Source organism: Carettochelys insculpta, chromosome 7 (assembly GCF_033958435.1).
Source record: "Carettochelys insculpta isolate YL-2023 chromosome 7, ASM3395843v1, whole genome shotgun sequence".
In the NCBI taxonomy this organism is placed as follows: domain Eukaryota; kingdom Metazoa; phylum Chordata; order Testudines; family Carettochelyidae; genus Carettochelys; species Carettochelys insculpta.
In genome coordinates this window covers 74,621,433-74,643,639 of record NC_134143.1, presented here as the reverse complement: position 1 = coordinate 74,643,639, position 22,207 = coordinate 74,621,433, and the positions used below count along the sequence as shown (strand labels likewise).

The 22,207-nt window shown below is 42.4% G+C and overlaps 1 protein-coding gene across 1 annotated transcript in view; it reads right to left on the bottom strand.

The window, feature by feature from the left end:
* Positions 1 to 1,053: 1,053 nt before the first annotated feature.
* Positions 1,054 to 22,207, bottom strand: part of LCOR (ligand dependent nuclear receptor corepressor) — a 105,235-nt gene continuing 84,081 nt past the window's right edge. The window contains exons 5-7 of the mRNA XM_074999327.1: positions 19,322 to 19,609; positions 14,402 to 14,495; positions 1,054 to 10,620 (exon numbers count right to left, since the gene is read on the bottom strand). Of these exons, the coding sequence (XP_074855428.1) occupies positions 9,651 to 10,620; positions 14,402 to 14,495; positions 19,322 to 19,609 (1,352 nt within the window). The 3' untranslated portion in view covers positions 1,054 to 9,650. The remainder of the gene's footprint in view (positions 10,621 to 14,401; positions 14,496 to 19,321; positions 19,610 to 22,207) is intronic.

The window sequence follows — 22,207 nt, the reverse complement described above, 5'->3', positions numbered from 1 at the left end:
TTTGTCCAACCTGCATCGTCACCTACTTTTCAGGACCAACATTAAAAGCAGCACACAAAGTAATGGTTGAAAGACGGCAAGTCTGCCTACAGTCAGGTGCAGATGAAGCAGGGTGCCACGTTACTGAAAGTTACTCAGGTCCAAATACAGGAAGATGCCCGCATGCACAGTGTCACAGTCACAGAAAGCTTTCCACGTATTAACCAGAGCTGCTGACTGTTCTCTTCTATGGAGAAGCAATGTCTGCTCAGAGGGCGAGGGCAACAATCATGCTGACGTCTACACAGCAATCTGCCTAGTCTTGGCCCAGTTCCATCTGACAAGCAAGCCAGCGACACAACACAGATGCACCAGCACCACTATATAACCCTACACATGCCAGAGAAAGAGTCTCAGCACGCCAAGGCAAACAGCAGGGAAACACTTAGATATCCCCTCCTAATTTGTTAGTAAATCTGCAATGAGGCCAGCCACATCCCTGCACAGGTACCATACTCCGACTACTAGGTAATTTATTTGCTATGGAAGACAATTGCAAGGACCCATGGGAGGAGCAAGTTAGCGTAAGGAAGACCATGGGAACAAACCAGAGATGAGCAATTTAAAAAAAAAAAAGGGGGTGGCTGTCAAGGTTAGCCCCTGGCAGGCTGCTGCTGCTCCATTTACCTGTGCCTCTACAGGTAGCAAGCAATCACAGGTCTCATTGGCCGCAGCAGAAAGCATCATGGACTGGGACCCCTGGCCAATGAGAGCTGTGATAGCCCAATATCGTCAGAGGCACAGGTAAACACACAGGTGTGGGCCCACCAGGGACTAACCCAGCAGACGGGATCCAGCTCGTGGGCCTGTATTTGCCTAACCCAGAAGAGACTCTCGTACAAGAGTGCATTTCAGTTTTCACATGCATGCCCTCCTCCACTGCTACCCCAGCAAACAGATGCTGACTCCTACTGTTAACCTATCAGTAATTATTTACTTTACATTTTTATTTCCCTTCCATATTTTTATTGTTAATTTACATTTTACAACATCATAGTGTGTAACCGAGACACTTAAAAATACATACTAGAAACATAATTGCAACCCCTTTAAAGTTTTTCACAACAAAATTTATTAGAAGAATAGTGGTTCTGAAAAGTCTAGCATCCAGTGAAAACTACCATACACAACATTACAGCTGGGAATGTGTTTCCAAAATGACATGGTCAAATAATACAATGGAGCCATTAAAATCTTACACATGCACAACAGGAGAATTAGCGCTTTTGACATACAATGCAAAAAAAAGGGACCACATGAATTAAAAATTTTAAAAGTACTTATCACATACATTAAGACACAGCTTATTTAGTCCAGTCAAAAAATCAGAACTGCATTAAAAAATTAATGTAGTGCAATCAAACCAAAAACCCTTAATTTGTGATCATAAGTGCTCTACTACATAAAACGTTGATCATAGCAAGGAACAAAAAGTCCAAATCACACAGTACAAAAAAAAAAATCTGTAAATAAATATAAACTACAGTACAAGAGAAATATTAAATTATACAATTCCGTCAAACTGTAAACAGTATATTGAAATGAGGTCCATAAGAGTAAAGGGGGGTTCCTGGTTTTTTTTTCCCATGACACTTGAACTTCTAGAGGTCAGAAAGAAATGCCATTTTCCATACTCGTCAAAGACTATGGGTCATAGAAGTCGAAAGGGAACTCTTTTCAGATGTAAAGTATCAAATAATGAAGCAGAGGTATTGCTGACTTGCAACTGCCAATGGATTACTACAGGTGCAGAGAAGCAGACATTTACGTCTTAGATTTCACACACATCCACTCTTGCAGACACAGCAGACAGCCCCGTCTCTACAACTGTTAAGTGCCAACACATTCTGAATTAGTGCTTAGCGTTAGAAAAGAGACATCTGTCAAGGGCTTAGCCTTTCCAGTTATGTGGTAGTGATTACACCATCTCTTATAGGCACGCACCTCTGCTGATTATCTGACTGGTTTACATGCTTGTCATACAACACCGACTTTGGCAGAACAATTACTAATAAACTCAAAGCACTCCTGGCCCATTGGTTTCCATCACAGTGGCCAGTGCACAGAATTCTCTAAAGACATTGCATAACTAGAATGTAGAGGTCAGACACCCAAGGACCGGTGCTTGAATTTAGAAGTAGTTATAGGGAAAGAGAAGCAAGAGCCACATTAAGGAAATGCCTCTGCAGTATTTACAGAAGCCACTGGGAATGTATTCTAGGTTAGCTGCACTGGCCAGTAGTGGCATTTTAAGATATATAAGTTTACGATTACATATATAATATATAGCAGAGAAATTTCATACAATACCTAGTTAACAGGAACCCCCATGCGATCTGCTCAGTGGTAACAACTGAATATACAGAATGCCACTATATGGGTCTGAGGCACTGTGTGCTGGAGAGTAATATGCAGCTTTACAATCCGTTTGGCTGAGTTATACCTGGATACCTGAACTGAGTTTTAAGTTGACATTCATCAAAGATGTGCTATCAGCACGTCAAAAGAAAAGCAAAAGAAAATACAAGTCACTGCTAGGTTTAAGAATAGCGTATAAGTACCTGAATTGAGTGAGGATTGTGTGTAAACTGTCCCTGAGGGTTTTTAAACAGTGTGTACAAGCTGAATTCCTAAGAACATAAGTTTAACTTGCATTGCGGACTGATAAATACCGACGTCTGACAGTTTAACAAGTGGAGGTTAGAAAGTTATGAGCAAACACTCCAAACATATTTTATACATTTTTAAAGCAGCAGTAAGCTGCTGTAAGCATACATCCCATCAGTACAAGCAACACATGGGACTCGGATAAAGGTTTCTATTTGCAAAAAGCCCATCACATATCAATAAGTAAAGAAGAGTCACCTGCTAGATGCACCTAATTACAGACTAGAAATTCAAGCTTAGGTTTTTAATCAAATACTTTGCTATTACATACTAAATTCCTTACGCACACGAATGCTGGTATTCTAATCTAGTAAATTTTTTTAAAATGTTCCCCCTTCATTTAAGAAATAGACCATTCCACAATTTAAACCTTAAGATCCATTTTCAGTCCTCAGATGTAAAAAGCATGTCAGTGAATTTATATTAAAAATTTACACAGTAAAAAGGCTTAAATTTCAGCCAAAGATTCTAAATACTGCTCATTCCCTGAAGATGTAAGGGAGAGAGAATCCCTACCCATTTTCCTGGTGATATATTTTTCAAACCAAACACTACACAATGGTTCTAAATGATTTTTTTTTTTTTTTTTTGAAAAATTTCCCTCCTCCCTCCCTGTTACCCCAGATTCCAAATTTCAAGCCCTGAAATGGTCTGTGGAAATGATTCATTAAATTATCAAGCGCACACACATTTAGAAGTTGCCTGAACATTATAAAATAATTGTACCATTCTTTATAGACAGATTCATATCTCAAGAGAACGTGTGATCTGACATGGAAAATGGTGAACAATAACCCTAGATTGTAACATTTACAGTATCTGAGACTCTGAAGACCAGATAAATTAAGACTTTAGTATTATAACACAAAAAGTGCTGAAGTATCCCTTTTCCGGCACTGTACAACAGGTCAGACAAGTGCTGTTAGGACAACAGTGAAGTTTACTGTAATTGCTTCCACCAAGCTTAAAAATACCACCTGCAAAAATATTTCAGACATAGCACCAAGTATTTGATAAACTGTATTAAGAGATGTGGTATTGTTTTCATTATATTAGGGTGGAGAAAATACCAGAGTGGAGATCTAATTTTGTTTGGCTAGTGACCTCACAAATATTTTTTTTCTGATGGATCTCTCCGCATCTGTCCATCCCAGCCACCCAGACAAGACATATCAGCAAATGTATTACCTTAAAAATCTTGCTAAAAATTCTACTCACCCATTCATCACTAGGGACAAGCAAAATGTATTTCTAGAAAGAGGATGAAATTTTCTAAGCAGAATTTTAAAAAATCCTTGATCATTGTAAACAGGATGGGAAAATCCATTCTGCAACTCGACTAGGAAATTTTCATGAGGCTACTATAAGGCTATTTTAAAATGAATGTTTTCAGGACATGACCTGAGTAAGGGCATAATTTTGTAGGCATGACATCCAAGACAACTATAACATGGTACACAGATTCTGCCTATCTCAAACCCCAAACCTGCGACAGACAGGCCGACCTTGGAACGCACACATGTAACTGATCAAAGGCGTTTTTTCTGCATCTGTGTAGCGTACCTGTGGATCACTGTGTGTGTTCACAATACTTCTATTTAGTGGTCATCGAGATACGATGAAAAATTCAATTATATAATATTTGATCATTCCAAATGAACCAGCAATTAATTGACAGTGCATACTTTTATGCTTCTGCCAATTCTAATTTTGAATTTCCAAAACAATCCATAAGCAGCAGAAACCCTAACTTTACCAAAAGTAGTCACTGGGAGAGAATGATAAATCTTATTTGTATCTTAGCATTAATCAATACAATCTTATCTGAAAAAAAGTGGGGTTACTTAAACTAGAATACATCTCACTGCTGACATGTCTACTCAGGAAAACCTCATGATATGCCTGACCCTCATGAACATACAGGCAACATACCAATGTTACCACTGTGTTTTGGCAGAGAATTTAAAGCAAAAATCATTTTATGACAAATAAAGCTCTCTGTACAGTGTAATAAATTCTCCTTCATACAGTTTGGACTTGCAGCTAATGTACATCATCTTTAAACCAAAGAACTGCACTTCTGTCTATTTTTTAAAAGTCTTCTCTATTTTATATCTCTGGGAACACTGAAGTTTGGATAAGACTAGGGAATAGCACAGCATTCCCTTCACTCACAGGTCACGCTCCTCTATTACACCTAAAACTTGAAGACCACCAAGAACAGAGACTTAACCCTAAATAAACTGAACAGAAAGTTGAGAATTTGCCTTCTACGTGGCACCAGTATAACTACCCTTTTCAGTAGGGTCTGAAAATAAATTTGATGTGAACGAGGAAGTTTCTACGGCTTGTACAGAGTTTAGTAAACCCTTGGACTCGGGTGGAGCGGGGGGATCATTTTGCCAGGTATCTTCACAAAACCCTAATCAATTTCTTTAGGAAGCCAACCTGCTCTTTAGTACTTCCCCGAAAGAAATAGGTACAGACTCTTTTACACAATGCAGGTCTCCAATGGACACACAGAGCAAACTGTGTGTGTGGGAACTAGGGGTTCCAGGGTACGGCCACACCCCTTGGCTTGAAGTAGCAGAAATAACCCAAATATATGGTTTCTGTGTTCAGTACCCATAACCATAAAAACTGTTCCAGCACCTGTGGCACAAACTAGTCTTTCTACTCCCAAACAAGCTACATGTACACGTGCTGCTGCCTCCTGTGTGACAGGAGAATCCTCAGGAAAGAGCCACAAAGGTAGGCGATAGTTACAGCAGACTGAGCAGCTGAACGTGTTACCAAGTGAGAAGCAACAATCATCGCTTCGGTTCTGAGATGGGACATGTCAGGGCTGGACTTCAGGTTTAATGGTAGGGCAGGCAGCACAGTTTGGGTCCTGGGGCCAGGGAGAAGTAACAGCAGGCGTTTTCTGTTGCTTTTCAAGAAATTCATCTGGCTAACGCAGAAGTAGCAATGAGAGATTCTCGATGGACCTGTGACTTGAGCTTTTAGGGGACTGCATGGGGCCCCAAGAAACTTCTCTCTAAACCAGAAATAAAATAAGTCCCAATACCATATGCCCCTACAATATCTAACTGGAATGTTCCATTCTTTATCACTGGAGTCAAGCGTCATGGCCACACAATAAGTGCCTACAACACTGTGGAACGAGGATCCATCTGAAAGTGAGGTAAGAATCTGTAATAGGTCACCAGAGTTCTAAAAAGCACTTTTACATTGTACAGGCCCAAATAAAAAACGGATACATTTCATACATGTCAGGCTTCCTCGCCAGAGCTGTACGATAATTAACTCCACACCAGAACCCCTACCCCACTAAGCCGTACTCAGCTTCATTATATGCTGCAGCAAAGATTTATCAAGCAACATCTAAACTTCAGTACAATATGAAAACTGATTCTTAAAACTTTATACACACAGACTATAACATCACTTTTCTAGGGCTGGAGTAGGGAGAGGGCGCCTCCTTCACCATAGCTGCACTGAAAACACTAGTTTTCAGAGACTGCCACAAATGAGTCTCACAGTTTCTTGTTGTCATCAGCCTCTTTCAGCTAAGTGAAAACTACATCATCCGTGTAGAACACAACAATACCGCTGAACCCAATGACTACATCTGATGGTTATCCTTGGGAACAAGGGAAAACTAGTGACTGAAAATACCTGGAAGGCCACCTCCTACAGACTCATTGGTTTTCACAGGATAGCAGTTTGTCTGAGTTCTGTTACCATTGAGCTCCCACAAAGCGCCAGGAAGAACAAGGTACAAGCCCTATCTGCTGTCCAACTGAGCCAAACATATGCATCCACTTATCAAAAGTAACATGAGAAACAAAGCCTTTGTACCACATCTTCCCACATCAAATATGGTCAGCTGGGAATTCTGGCCATGCAATCTGCTAGTCAGCAGAAAATTAAACACGCTAATGGACAAACGTTAATCGCAATTATATATTTAAAATGATCCCAAATACTACAAAGATAGCTACACTGTAAAGCGCCTATAAAGAATATGTAGTGAAAGAAAGAAATCAAACACCAGTGGATCACTGCAGTACTAGAGCAATGCCAGCCATGTGATCAATTACCTCCGAGAAAATACATTATATGGGACTTTGAAACAAAATTTAACATTAAAAGGTGCACCTGAATATTACAGACTAAATTTACAAAAACTACAATAAGGTAAAATATATATCTTTTGAATATTCAGCAGCTTTTTTTAATTGTTTTTATTTTTTTGAGAGGCTCATGAAATTTTAAAAGGGACCACTAACTAATCTCAACCATGCTTCACAAAACAATAATGGCTATTTTATATTGCAGTTACCAATGTAATGCAATTAGTGCTTAAAAACAATCTACACTTTTTTCCCTTTTTTTTTTTTCTTTTTTTTTTTCCCATTTTAAGCAGAGACCTTTGGAGGAAATATGGTTGTTCAAAAGCTTCTCAGAAAAGACAGATTACCTGAATATTAAATGATCACAGATCTCAAGTGTAATGTGTAAGAGCTTCGCAGACATGAATATTACAATCTTCAGGTCTCAGGACATTTAATCTGAGAAAGTTAAGCGTTTGGTTTGTTTTGTAAAATTCACTCTCTAACCAAAGCAAATAATAAGAGTACTTCACTTTTCGCTATTTACAATTCTTAGCCTACTGTCTGAACTGGCGCGAGACAAGTTCTCTTTTTAAACTGCAGCATTCAAGGGTAGGCACACCATTTTTCTACTGCACGATTGTCATCCACTTAAAACAGATACACACAAAATATTGAGGTGAGTAAAATGAGCACTCCACGGGCACCGCAATAAAACTCAAGTCACACACCACTTAAAGACAACCGCCAAAGGTTAAACCTCCCTGAACAGCAAACTCTGCGCAAATGTCACATTTTTAGCTTGCAGCAGACCGTCCACGATAACCTCCAACAGCAGATGAAATCACTCATTTAACCGTGCTCTTTTATTGCAATCCTCAGCTACAACGGACTACACTTCAGAGTTTATATACGGCTGCAGAGCTTAAACCTACTTTAAAATCTGAGATAGCAGCTAGATCCCTAAGAGCAGTCAGACTTCTGAGTGTTTAAATACGTTAAGTAAAAACAAAAAGCATAAACAGGGCCAAAAGCCCAGTCCATGAGCAGTGCATATTTTAACTGACAGCAATGGTGTGCCTAACCTTTGAACATAATAGGTTGCTGGAAAATATATATATATAAATAAAAGAAGGCTAAGTGAATTAACTGCTCCAAAATTCATTCAGTAGCCCCGGAGCTACTGAGGCCATCTTCCCATGAACGTTTAGTGTCCACTTTCAGTCACCAACAGCGCTTAACGCTCTCTCACCCACAAAGTCCAACACTTCTTTTGGTTGTGCAACTGGGAAAAAGGGAAAAACCTTTTGCACAAGTTTAAATGACAACTGAACCGTTTCCACCTGAAGTACGAGCAATTCTGATTTGGTCCAACTGTAAAAAGTCTGATGAGCTTTATCTGGTTACTGACCACTCCTGCAGAAATTCCCAAAGACAAAAAGTATTATACAAAACTTATCCTGAATCTATATGATAAAAATATAATAAAAACAATTGGACTTGTGGTTTATGGAGTGTTTATATGAGGTTTAACTGCTAACACTAGTGTGTGTTAAAACCACTACCAAATCAACCCAGGGTAAAACAAACAGGAACGCAGGATACACAAGGACATTTCCTGCTACTGGCAACTGTAGTATTTAAAAAGGAAACACCCATTGGGCGTTCAACCCTGACAGCATTACAGCTAGATATGATGTGAAGCCTAACTCAGATCAGGCTACTGATGTGGTTTTATTTCTTCCCTGAACACTAAGACAGATCCTTCATTGATTTAGTTATTTGGGCAGACTACTGAGGTTCTCAAGTTTAGGAGATCATTGTTTCATTTTACACAAGGTCACAGCAATGTGTTGTGTGTGCCCCCACTCCCAGTCCAGGGTCCTTTGACCCAGCAGCTGGAACCGCAGTGGAGTAAACTCAGAATCAAGTCTGTAAAAAGCGATGGGTCACAGAGAACAACCCTTTTGTTATAACGAGGCATACCCCAGTACGTCATTAGCGTACCCTGACCACTCCTGACTCAAAGGAGCTTGTCTTCGTGAGATAAGGCGAGATCCTCAAACAGGGGAGTCTAATGCTCCCCTTTATCAAAGAGCAAACACAATTACAGCCAAGGTAGTGTTACAAAACCTAAGTACTCTGCAGGTAGTGTATGTAAGTTTCCCCACCCCTCCCCTCTGGGTGAGCACTAAGCAGGCTGCTAATTGTAAATTAATTTAGAAAGACAATGGCAGAGAGCCTAATTAGACCCAATTGATCACCCATCTCTAAGTTCAAGAGATTTCCCATTCCTAAAGAGCTTGTGTTAGCTTAATCCTTCAATCAACTGGATCCAAGAAGGGGGGGGGGGGGGGAGGAAGTTCTGAGGAATTTGTGAAGCTTTTCAAATTAAAGAGTTTGATTCTCATTCAAAAGTGTCTGGCCTGAGAGAGAATCAGTTTCACAAAGCGGACTTGGGTTGGAAAGGCCAATACAAAAAAAAAAACAAAAAAAAAAAAAAAAAACTACAGGCTCCACAGGAGGGAGTCTACTTCCACGCCTGCACTGTGTGTGAGGTAACGCAATTCTCCGTAGCACGGCAGAGAAACATGCAAAAAGCGGCCAAAGAAAAAAGAAAAGAGCTGAGCCCTCCCGGGCCAGAAAATTTACAAATACACAACATTTGCAGTGCCCCTTTTCGCCTGTGCCCGCACGAGTCAATGCTACCCTGCAAAGTAGCAAGTGTCAAAGCAAGCAGAGAGGAGGCAGGCGCACTCGGTAGCAGCGGAACAATGCAGTAGTGCTCACCCAGTCTGTACGGTAATTGGCACTCTACACATCACATCCCTACTCATCTTTTGAGTCGCTTGCGCTCTGTGCTGCCTCTCCCTGGGGGTCTAATTCCATCTTTATTGAAACATCCTGCCCCTCCGACCGCACTAGTTTCATTTTTTTCTTTGGAGGGTTTTTCAAAGTGCCCAGCCTCTCTTTCACTTTGTACTCCAGTGTACTGTGGGGGATCCCATAAATACTCTGAGCTTTGGAAACACTCATTTTCCCACTCATAACTACAGAGATTGCTTCCTCCAGTATCTCGCTGTTGTATTGCCTGTATCTCCCTCTCTTCTTCCTCGGTTGCTTGGAGCCAGGATCTCCCTCTTGATCAGAGGTGGGATATGGCTGTCCAGAGGTAGACTGCTCTGCATCTGAGCCCCAGGAATCTGGTCCAGCATCCAGCAAACTTCTCCTGTTTTGTTTTGGAAGGATAGCCCTTAACTTTTTACTAAGTGCGCTCTCCGTTTGTGAGCCCATTACCAAAGAGCTGTAGCTGTACTGGTCACCAGTGCGGGACTCCCATGAAAGGTCCATGCCTCGAACTTGTGGTATCTTTAAATCCACAGGAGATGAATGGCTCACATCCTTTTTCCCATCCTGTTTAGTGTGAAGTGCCATTTTTTGAAAGGCTGAATTGTCTGTAAGAAAAGGAAGGTCACTGATGTTGCTGAGTGCACCATTTCCCCTGAATTTCATGCGGCTGAAATTAAATTCATAGTGTGGTTTTGCCCAAGAAGCCTCCCTGGATAATATTAAGTGCTGTCCATGATTCTGTGGTCCAGATGGCCCAAGGCTGGCAGCTGTAGAAAACTGGTTTCTGCTCAGCAGTTCTTCGCTAATCTGCAGCGATCGAGCCAGTGGAACTTTAAGAGATGTGGAGTGACCATAAGCTTCCCTGGTTCCATCTTGCAAGCTTCTCGGAGGCACCCCATCACCACTCCGAAGTCCCTCTGCATGGTGCTGGCTGGGTCTCCCAGGTCGCCTAATTGGATGGAAGGAAACTGATGTGAGCAGGACTTGCACAGGTAGGGAGGGATGGGTGAGGGGGCCACTCCTTTATTAGAAGGCCTTGCTTGGGTAACATCACTTTTTGTGTTATTTATTTTTCTCTAACTTTTTTTTTTATTTTAAAGTCTCAGCATCAGTCACTTTTAAAACTTGTTCGCAAAAAAAGAGAAGCTTTTTGGGCAAAGAAAAATGAAAGCTGCTGCCTGGTCTCTGGCTGGGTTCACAAATTCTTGGAGTAGAAAAGGCTTCGCGTGCAAGCGTCTGAAAATAGCACCTTAATTATAAATTACAAAGTAATAGTCAGTCTCCATAGATCTACACACGTCTGTGTTTCTATTGTGACGTTACCACTAAACAAGTACAGTAATAAAAGAGTGATACAAAGTGATACCAAATGCAACATATTCAACACACAAACACCACAGCCACCTGCAGCATCTACATACTGGAGGAAACGTTGGAAGTTGTTTGCTTACGCCACATGCAATCAAGAGTAGCTGCTCCATGTAAAAAACGCTTAGCAGAACTCCTATGAATTTGCTTTAACTTGCATTAAACATGAAATGTAAGAGGTGGGATACTGCAGATCACAAAGGAAAACCTCTACGTTACTCCAGACTTACCCCACCTCTTTCTTTTAAACGCAACTACTTGCCTAAATACATGTCCCTCATTCTCTCTGTTTGATATATACCAAGGCTAGAAGAGATACATTCTTACCTCCGGAAGAGCTATTGGGATAGCTCTACAAATGTTAGCTCAGATCAGGCAGTTAGTAATAGAAAAAAACAGTGTTTTTTAAAAAAATATGAAGTTAGAATATCAAATCAAATGTTTGTTTTAAAGGTGATTCCCCCACCCCCAGAGCATTCCCATAGGAGGAAATGCCTATTTATTTTTAGAATGCTGTATACCACGTTATACTGTTCCACAATAAAGTAGCTAAAACAACACACAAACCCTAAAGCTTTCCCTATTCAAGGCAGATAATAGGTGAAAGAGGAGACTGCAAAAGCATGTCAGGCAAAAGCAATTATATTTTGAAATTCTGGGATACTAACGTGGTGTGACACCATCCCGGTTCAGAGCAAGGATGGTTTATTCGAAGATAGGAAATTGCAAAGAAAAGCTGCACTAACCGTCTTGGAATGTTGCATTTTAGATTGTCCTTGCTCTAAATGGGTCTTACCTTACTTCCTTTTAGTAGACATTTGTAACCCAGAGCGTGCTTAGAAGGTAGCTGCTAATCTCCCTCCAGAACCTGACACATCTTTAAGATTATAATCGGGTAACAAGAGTCCACAGGGATTCTGAATAAAATCTATCAATCTCTGAGAGCGGAGTAAGATGCAGCTACTATTTCTGATGGACAGTTAGATAAAACAACGCATGCAATGAACGAGTAAGCCACCCCAGAGGGTGCCCCAAATCTTTCCCGAAGTTAAAACAGCAGTGGCAGCTTGCTAAGCAGGCAGAGCTAATTTGCATTAAGCAGAGCAGACTGCAGTCATCCTCTTTTGCAACACAAACATGCAGGAAACTAGGAGCCAGCATGTCATGCTTGATTCCTGCAGCTCTGATTAGGACACAGTGTGGCATGCTGAGACCTCCGCTGTGTGATGCCCACCCTTTGACACACAGACAAGGAAGCAGGCAGTACAGAGCCACATTGGCTTCTGCTGCCATCAAAACAGGAGAACTGTGATTGAAATCATCTTTTTGGAACTCAGACAAATGAGATGCTGGGCAAGATTTATTTTAGAGTTAGAAAAAATTTGAAAGTGCCACCGTGGTCACTGGGGAACCATGCAAGCAGATACGTGAGATTATGCCTTTTAATACCTAGTGATAATCTATAAAAGGAAACACCATAAATGAAATCTTCAGCAAAAGATATAGTTTAGGTCAGAGGTGAGTTACGCCAATGGCTGCCAATACTAGGCTTTGGGGTTTTTTTAAGTAATTAAAAATCCAGCAACTTTCATAAAGCTAAATCCAACAATTATGTATTCTTCAGGCAAATGAAATAAAGTACTTATTCCACTACCCAAGTGTTCCCTGCTCACAGAAAGTTGTGGAGACAAAAATCCCAGTGTTAACACCCCGAATCCCTTTGACACTCAGCCTTCCAAGGGCCCGGCTCCTGGTTGAGCATAAACAAGTAGTAGTCCTGTGGCGCCTTATAGACTAACATATTTTGGAGATACGTTTGAGCATACGAAGACACTGGACATATACTGCCATTATCAAGAGAGACTACATCTGAAGATAGATTAGCTGAAAGAATACTCAGGTACCTGAACTAATTTCTGCAAGAGAGCTGTTTAAAGCAATCATTTGTATGTCCTCATTTAAGAGGTGCTACTGTTGTAATCATTTGTAGCGTTCCAGCCCTGGTGGTCTCCAGCTATTAGAGAGATGAGGTGGGAGAGGTAACAGCTTTTATAGGAGAAATTTCTGTTGGGGAAAGAGCTTTTCAACTCCTCACAGCTCTTTTTCTGGTCTGAGAAAGGTACTCCTTGTCACAGCTAAGTGTAAGGCAGAACAGACTGTCTAGCATAAGTAGTTAACACATTCTACGCCACCACTTAAGGTGAAGTGGACCATTCAACACTTACAACCCACACTCGATGGGGATCACTCCCTCAGAGAAATCTTGCTCAAATCTCTTCTTCTGGCCTACAAGCAACGTCACCAAACATATGATCATCAGCGGAAATGAGCTCCTCACAGACCAGGAGACACCAACTCCAAAGCAGGATGACAATTACTAAGCTCTCCAATGAAATGACACAGAAAAATGTAAAAGCAGAAACCTATCACCTGTGGGTGAACACGTTCCACAATCTCTCAGTCCATATCTGCCTTCTTAGTCCTCACCTTCAAAGAAAACCTACACACTGCCCTCAAAGGAGGGGCCTTAAATACAGACCTTCATCAGGAATTTAACCCACTAACCCCACTTCTTTTGTCCTGTGACTGCAGAGATGTTAAGGGACAGACGACTGCACCCTGAATGGTCTCTCACAATGTGTTAACTACTTATGCTAAACACTCTGTTCCCTCTTCCATTTAGCTGTGGTTCAGAGTACCTTTCCCAGATCTGAAGGGAAGCTGTGCAGCTCAAAAGTGAATCTTCGCTAACAGAAGTATTACCTCTCCCATCTGGTCTCTGCAACGCAGTTCCAAATTCCCTCTCCATAGTATGTATCAACATATGCCATAATTTATGTTTTCTGAACTGTTAAACGTGTTTAGTGCTGTGACAGCATCTTGTGCTAGAAAGCAGTACCAAAATATAAATAGTAAGTCCTGTCTAGTATAGTTCAGTTTCATTCACCATCCAAAAAAACCTTTACCCCCCCGCACCCCTCCGGCCCAAAAAATCTTGCCAGTTTGTTCTGTTAAAAGCGCCATCCCTAAATTATCCTGCTAAAAAGCACCTACAGTCATACTGACAGCCACAGAACCAACAAGATGAGGGGAAATCTTTGGTCAGATATTGGAGTGGCCAAAAGAATCAGCAGTATTGAATTCTAAATTTTCTTTTTTTCCTCAAAACATGTCTTGGTTCACCATAATCAGCTTTTATTTGGCAGGTGGGAAGAAGGTTTTTTTTGTAAAGTATTCTTTACTCCAAAAGGTTAAGCCAAAGTTGTTCAGTAGCAGTTACCAGGAAGCAACTGGCACAAGTTAATGTGAAATCAAACAAAACCAATTATTTTTAAACATGGTAATAAGCGGTTTTCTCTTACCCATTCCCTGCAGAACTGGAGCAGGCTGGCGAATGGCTCAGAGAGGTGCTGCCAGCACAAGGACTTCTCTTAGTGGATAGATCAAGTACTCCGTCTGCAGAGACATAAGAATCACTTGAGGAACACAAAAACCAAGAACAGGAGCCGCTGTGATTTCTTAGGTAAAATAACCATGTTGGGGAACCCATGCATTGGGTTTTAACCTTAGCAGTGCTCTGGTCCTTTCCCTCTCCTAGTAACGAGGAATCAGTTGTGCCCAACTCTACCAGTCTAGGTAGTGCCTGCCATCAGACCTGAATGGAAGTCATCCATGGAACCAAACCGGGTTTGAGTGACTCCAGCTCCCCAGTGATGGAAGCCAGCATGTTAGCCATTGCACCATCCAGTTCCCAAATTAAGACTTCCAAAAACCATGGAGATCGGCTTTAAAATACTGGTTTAAAAATCTTTGCTTTTTGGTCTGACTCTGGATTTAGGAGCCCGCGGGAGAATGTGTGTGGAATCATTTCTGGCTGAAAATTCAACCTCAAAAGAGCACCCAAAAGGCAAGCACCCTGTTCAGCTGCTGAGGGTGCCACTCTCTACCCCATGAAGCGTCCCAGTGGTGAAAGCTGTCAACCTTTCTTCCTCTTCTGTCTCGCTCCTCATGCCTCACAACCATCTCCTGCCACAGACATTTTCTTGGGCCTTTTCACTCCCATGCCTCTCACCATATTCTCTTGTCCCCTCCACCACCTCAGTCTCCTTCTCTGCTCTCCCACTTCACACACACTTCCTAACGCTCCTGACCACAGTGAATGAGGAAGAAGCCTGTGCCCAGGAAAGCCTGACCTCCAGTCCACTGGTGGCAATGGGAAGCTATGGGACATCTGTCATCAAAGTCACTTTTTGAGAGACAAGCCCAGGAGGCTATTAGCAATTCTGAAACATGGGACTTACAGGCGAGGCAAAGAGGAGATTGAACATAGCTACTTGTCCATGCTGCATCTAGCTTGACTAAGTAGCATCAATTTTTATGTTCAGGATGAAATGTGTTAAAACACAGAGTTCTCAGGTTGTCTCAAACCGCCCATGTGACATACACCTGTTTTGTTTCCCAAACCCACCTCTGTCGGCACACTGCATCATCCACTCTGTGTGGAAACAGAGCATGATCCAAATTTAAGCAAACATGCTTCTAGCAATACCCAGACATGACATGTTTACAGAAGTACAATAATGCGGCAAGGCAGCATTCCCTTCTCGAGCAAATACACTAAGGGCTGGTCAATAGTGGGAACTTAACAAGGGAGATCACTACATTTCTCAGGGGTCTGGAAAAACTCCCCACCCCCACCACCAAGAGGTGGAGCTATACTGACCTGTCCCTGGTGCAGACAGTGCTAGAGCCATCAGGGAAGTGGATTTCCACCAGTGACAGGTGACCCCTCACCTGGACTCAAGTACCGAGTATGTTGAAGCACGACAACAGTGCAGCTGCACCACTGCATCCCATTCAGGACAGGTGTACTCTCAGGAGCATGACTGCTCCAAAGGAACCCATGCCCATCCCTGGTCTGCCAGGAGGGCCACCAGGACATGAGGAACCCTTTGAGGGCGACAGGGATCCTGCAGACGCTTCCGCTTCTTTATCCACAGGGGAACAGCTACGAATAATCTCATACGGCCCTAACATTCCCTCAAAACGACGCTATACCACAGCACCACTGGAACCGCTCCAAGGGAGTCTGTTAAATACCACATCTTTGCGGCAGATTTTGCATTATATTCACCATGTCATTTATCAATATAAACTAGAATGCATTCTTATCTAGAGTAACTGTGTATCTGCAAATAACTACGGAATTACAGTAAGCACACACACCGCGTAAGTGCTCTGAATGTTTACAAATTCACTTGAAGCTTTTCTATAACAAAAGCAATTCAATCCATTCTCTGAAGCACCTATATGCTCTGTTTCACAGCACACACTTCTGTAACTAAAGGACCTAAGGCAACTGTCCTCTGTAATGGTCTGTTAGGAGAGGACCCAGGAGAATGACGACATGTAATGATCTGGATAGCTGAATTCCTTTCTCTATACATTTTCCGACATCTGTTCATGATTGAGATTTTTATACCAAATTGAGCCCAGAGTAAGTCTCTGCTGACTGAGTTACAACTTTGTCATTTTACAGTGTACTGTAGCCTGATCAAAGGCTCCCATTCATCACTTGGAGGGCTGACAGGTTCTAGTCCCAAGACTAGGCCCAGTTAAATTGTTATTAGAACAATTGTTCTGTTTGGGAACCCTGATGTGCACAGGAGCAGGACAGGAGCTCTTGCATATTTACAAATAATTGATGTGCACCTGTACCAGACGGTTACACACACTAACTCAGTAAAGTGCAGCACTGGTTCCCAACCTTTTCAGTAACCCGGCGCACTTCAGTGAGACAAAGAGCTCCACAGCGCACCCACTTTTCCAGCTGAACCAATTGCTCATAAACATCACATTGACTTTCATTTACTATGGTTGTGGTCTTACTACAGGTGTTTGCAACACAGCAGTGCAGACAACCAGCTACACAAGGATCAGATGCTTCAATGTTTCAAGTCCACCACAGAAATCAGCATCTTCTACCGGTCCAAAAAGAGGCAGGCAAGAGAACATGCCCTGCTAGATATGGTGAGTTTCAGCGGATAATCATGGGTCGGGGGGGGGGGTTTGGAAGGTGGCTCCAGAGAGCAGGGTCCCCCCTTGTCAGCTGTTGTGGTTTAATGCTGCATCCCAACTCCATCCCAGCTCCAACAAGCTCCTGCCCACCCTCCCTCCCTCCTTGCCACAGCAGTGAGGAGGAGGGGGGCAGGCTCCCCGCTACCTCTTTCAGGCCGGGAAGCAGCATTTCAGCATTCGCTCCTGGTGCGAACGGGCTCCTGGAGGGTTGGGATTTCCCCTTGCAGTGGCTCTGCAAAGAGCCGCCACAGGGGAAACTGGCTTACCCTGTGCCAGCTGGGACTCAGGCACTGCTTGAGCCCCAGCTAGCACAAGGGTCACCAGTCCACTCCACCCCCCTTTGGCTCTGCAAAGAATCCAGCTGAGGGGAAATGGATGAAATTTCACAGCGTGCTTGGGCAATTCTCATGGCACACTGGCTGAAAACCACTGGTATAGAGATAAAACAAAGTATATCGGCACACCCATACTCATACCATCCATTGCAGAGCCCCCTACATGTCTGTGTCTGCCTTGTCATTATCACCTCTTCATCTTCACCAGGGGCCGTCATTCCGGCCCTCCCAAAGTCTATACGCCTGCCCTTACTGTCGTGGGATGCCACTTCTGGAACATGTTCCACTGATGTTCCCATATCTAGTGCATCTTCAATAAGTGTTTCCCCCACGGTTTTTATTTGTATGTCCTCCCCTTTCTAATGGGGAGGTGCCCTTTCACTACAGATGAGCACACTGATGATTTCACCCCATTATCACAGTCTGTTTACTGCCATGGCACATTTGCCATTAGATGTTCCATCCAGAACCTCCCCGACACTGGTGTCGGCTCATATTTTGTGGTCAGCTAATGTCATTGGCACAAAATTCCTCTTTACTTTCTACTCTCAGTTCCTTACAATTTATGAATTACTTAAATTCAGCTAGGTCAAAGTTCACAGGCCTTAAGCCTCATGCTAACTGCTAAAGCCAATGGCTTACTGGATACAAACTTGCAGGCTCCTTGCATTACTGCTGAATACAATAAAGCAGAAGATAATGCAAAGCTGTGACTTTACCAGAGGTATGTATGGGCACTGCCACAATCTTCATTATAGCAGCTCTCCGCAGCCATGTTTAACTTAAGTAACATGAGCGTTTACAGGTAGGTGACATTAATAGTATTTGTTCATGATGCTGTTTTCAGGATGTGGGTTGGGGTTTTCTTTGGTAACAGAATTAAACTTCTTACCAAAATTTCCATAAATGTGTCTCTCCTCGTGAATATTACAAAGATGCCTGCAGTACCCAAAATTGAGTGTACCTATAACTAGCTAAAGGCTTTAAAAACGAATCCTTTTTAGCAGGTGTATTAAACAAGGTAGTGTTTCTCCAAACCTTGCCCAGTATGGGCACACAGGCCTACCCTATTTTTCATGAGTTTATTTCAGGCACCTTTTATTAAATTCTCATGAAGTTCAAAGGGTAAATCTGAATCATCTCGGTCCTGCTGAAAGCTCCTTTGCGTTCAGACACAAGGATCCCCTCCACTCAATATAGTTTCAGGAAAGAAGGGACAAAATGTTCAGATACTACAATGCTGTTTGGAGAATTTGTTCTTTAAAAGCAGTTTGACAGAAAGCAAGGTTATCCATTAACGCAAGCTCTGCAGCACTACACTATAGAAGATATTGTCTGTACTCTGCACAGTACTTTTATGCACAAAAATAAACTTCTGCTAAACACACAAACAAGAAAATTGTTGTATAATTCAGGGGTTCCATTTTTTACCCTACATTTGCCAAGCAACGTGCCACAGAATAAGCAGCATTTCAGAAAACACTGCCTCCAATCCAAACCCCACATGATTCGAGGCTGCTGTTCTGATCAAATACAACAGGGTGTTATGCGTAAAGCTTTGTAACTCCTGACCTCACTTTATCAGCAGGTACATAAACAAACACTACACACATCAATAGCAGGGCTCTCATCATGACTGTCACTAGAAACAGACTGGAGATTCGTTAAGCCCTCTTCTCTTGTGCTACAGGCACATACATTTGTACAAGCTCCACTTTCTCAGCAACATTTTTCTCCCACTCAATTAATTATAAACTTCCCATTCTGTCGTTCGTTTAACAATTTACATGTCTAATTCTTCCCTGCTTTATGCTGAGAATGCCCCAACACACCACATCTGAACGCGGGATACTTCTGTAATAGTCGTACCTTGTTCACTGGGTTCTGACTGAGACTTTCTGACAGTAAGGTCCAGAGGCGAGTCTTGGTCAGCCATGAGAAGTTTGCTGAGCACAGGGTTCTGAGCAGTTGCAGCCGTGGGAGAGGAGGTGACCAGAGATGCTTTCAGCAGGCTTTGGTTCTTTGTGCTATTGGGCTGGCTGGAGTCCTGAGTAGAGCTATTTTTTGAGGTATATTCAGCAGCAAACTGTCGGATCATTCGCTGCATGATGTCCCGGGCCACTAGGGGAATATTGGGGTCAGAGACCCTAGGGCTGTCTGTAAACATTAAGAGATTATTTTTAAAAGGAAGAATGTTACAAGTAAAGCTTTGAAATCAAAACATCACATTTCATCTTTGGATTTCTTAAACATGCAATACTTTCTTTGAAGAGATGCAACTTATTATACTTAAAGTGTTGCTCCTGCAGGGTTGGGATTTCCCCTTGCAGTGGCTCTGCAAAGAGCCACCACAGGGGAAACTGAGCCCCTCAGGATAACAGCAGTCCTACAAGATTTAAGTAATATTTTCTGAACCTTTCTCCCTAATAAGAAAATCCCAAATGCTGAAGTTGGAGAACCAGACCCGTGAAGGAAAACATATGAAAGTAATTTCAAATAGAAGTTTATGACAAAAAGCAGAATGGATTTAAAGTGGAAAAGCGGAGGAACTTACCTGCAGTAAGTTACCTGGAATAACTTCTCCAAAAGCACAGTGACACCCAACATACATACCCAGGGTGGGGGCCTTAGTTTCTGGAGCTACAGACTCCAGCTAAAAAAAACAGGAGAAGTTCTCTGAACCCTTTCAATCCCTTCCTACACAGTCACTGTAGCATCAGTTCTATTTTTAAGAGCAGGTGCTAAGCAAGTGACAGAGAACGCTAAAGGGGCAAAGCCAAGAATCCATTCTATTTATCTTAAAACCATGTGTGTTTGTATGGGGACTGTTACAAAGCCCCAATTCTCTCTGGAGTTTTGGGGGTTAGATCAGTGTTTTCAATTAGCCAGGCTTTGCAGACAGGCAGCAGAGCCACAAATACTGCATCCCAGAAACTGAGCAGCCCATCTACACCAGCTTGCAGACACCTGCGTGTATTTAATTTGGCCACAAAACAAGCCCTTGTAGTGATTTCTGAAGCTTTTAATATTGGATGTTCATTGTAATATTACATATGATGTCCTAAACAGTCTCTGCAGTAGAACAACAACATGTTTAAAACTTCAGAATTGGCAGCTGGCTGCTGCAAAGTGCTCAGTTACCTGTAACAGCTGCAATCAACTGAAGTTGTCTGCCCAGGTTAACACATGTTTTAGTCCTAGAGCAGGGAAGGGGAGAGAGAATTACTGTCTACTCCCAGGGCCAGGTTTCTGCAAGCCTTGCTCTTGTCATTTCGACTTAAAAATGAAAGATTAGTGGGGCAAGAAAGCGCCATTTCATTTGTTTGTAAAATAAATACATGGGCTTGAACATGGACCTACCACATGCCCTGAGTCAGGGACTACAGACAGAACGAGACCTTAACACCCCCTCCTCAGCAAGAGTGCATAAAACAAGCCAGAACATAAACCCAAATAAATAACCTCGTGAAGTGTAATTGTAATCTTACACTGACATAAGTCACACTTCTCAAAGCTTTATGTAATTATTTAATACACTTCTGTACATTATACTAGCTCTTAACAGAATATAAACTATAATGCAAATAAAATATGCAGCACTCACATAGTACTTGATATATTCAAACATTTTACAAACAATCCTCACACTTAAACACTAAAGAAGAATAAAGCTGAGCGTAAAAGAGAAAGCGGCAGAAACCTTGCTGAGGTAGAAGCACGGTCTCTGGAACCTAAATGGACACTTCTCTTGGGTGCTACCAGCTAATCATTCAGAAAGTTCTGAGTGTGTGCTAGATGTGCACTTTTATTGTACAAATTATTTACTTTTTGAAATAGAAAGCAAAAAACACAACAGATTTTGGTGGACTACACAAATGACCTAAAGCTCAGTAGCTGAACAACTCTCTCTCTCACACAAGGCTGCACTCCCCAGTCTGCTTGAGGCACAAGTGGCAAAGCCTCTTTGCACAGGGGAACAGCCCACTGGGGTAAAGCCAGCGGAACCGAGTCCAACATCAGGTGCCTCTCTCTCTTCAGTGTCGAGGAGCACAGGTGCCCCAGAGCTCTCCCTCATCTGTTCTCCCCTAGTGTGAGGGTCCAATGGTACCTTATGACAGTGATGGAACCTACAGCAGCTCCCCTCTAATCTAACTGCCGCCAGGACTCAGTAAATTTGGCACCAGGGAACTAGAGGTTAGATGCAAGGAAAAACTCAGCCCTATATCAGTAAATACATTTCAGTGAATCTCTCTTTCCTATGTCTATTTGGACATCCACACTCTGTGTATTAAACTTTTCTACACACAAAATTAAGAGATGCTCATTCTTCACTGAAACATCTGTGTATGCCATACGCAAAGTTGTCAATTCAATCTAACTTCCTTAAGTGCAAAGCACTTAAGTTCTTAAGCAGTAAAAAACAAATGTAATCCCTCAATTTACACCAACGGTGCATGCTGGGCAACCTCTGCACGAATCGAATTTCACATAAATTGGGGTGGGGGGGGAGTGTTGGGGAGATTCCTGGAATTCCCCTGGATGGTGGAGTGGGCAGCTGGGGAAAGCAGGGGGAAGCCATGAGGCCCCCAGCTTCTCCCAGCTGGAGGGACACACAGCTGTTTGCGCTGCAGTTCTCCCAGCTGAGGGTTCTGGAGGGACGGGGGAGGTCGGGGTGTGTGTTCCAATTTGCACTGAACTCACGTTAATGCAACTGAAGCACAAACCAAAACCACGCTTCTTGAGGGTTTATTGTAC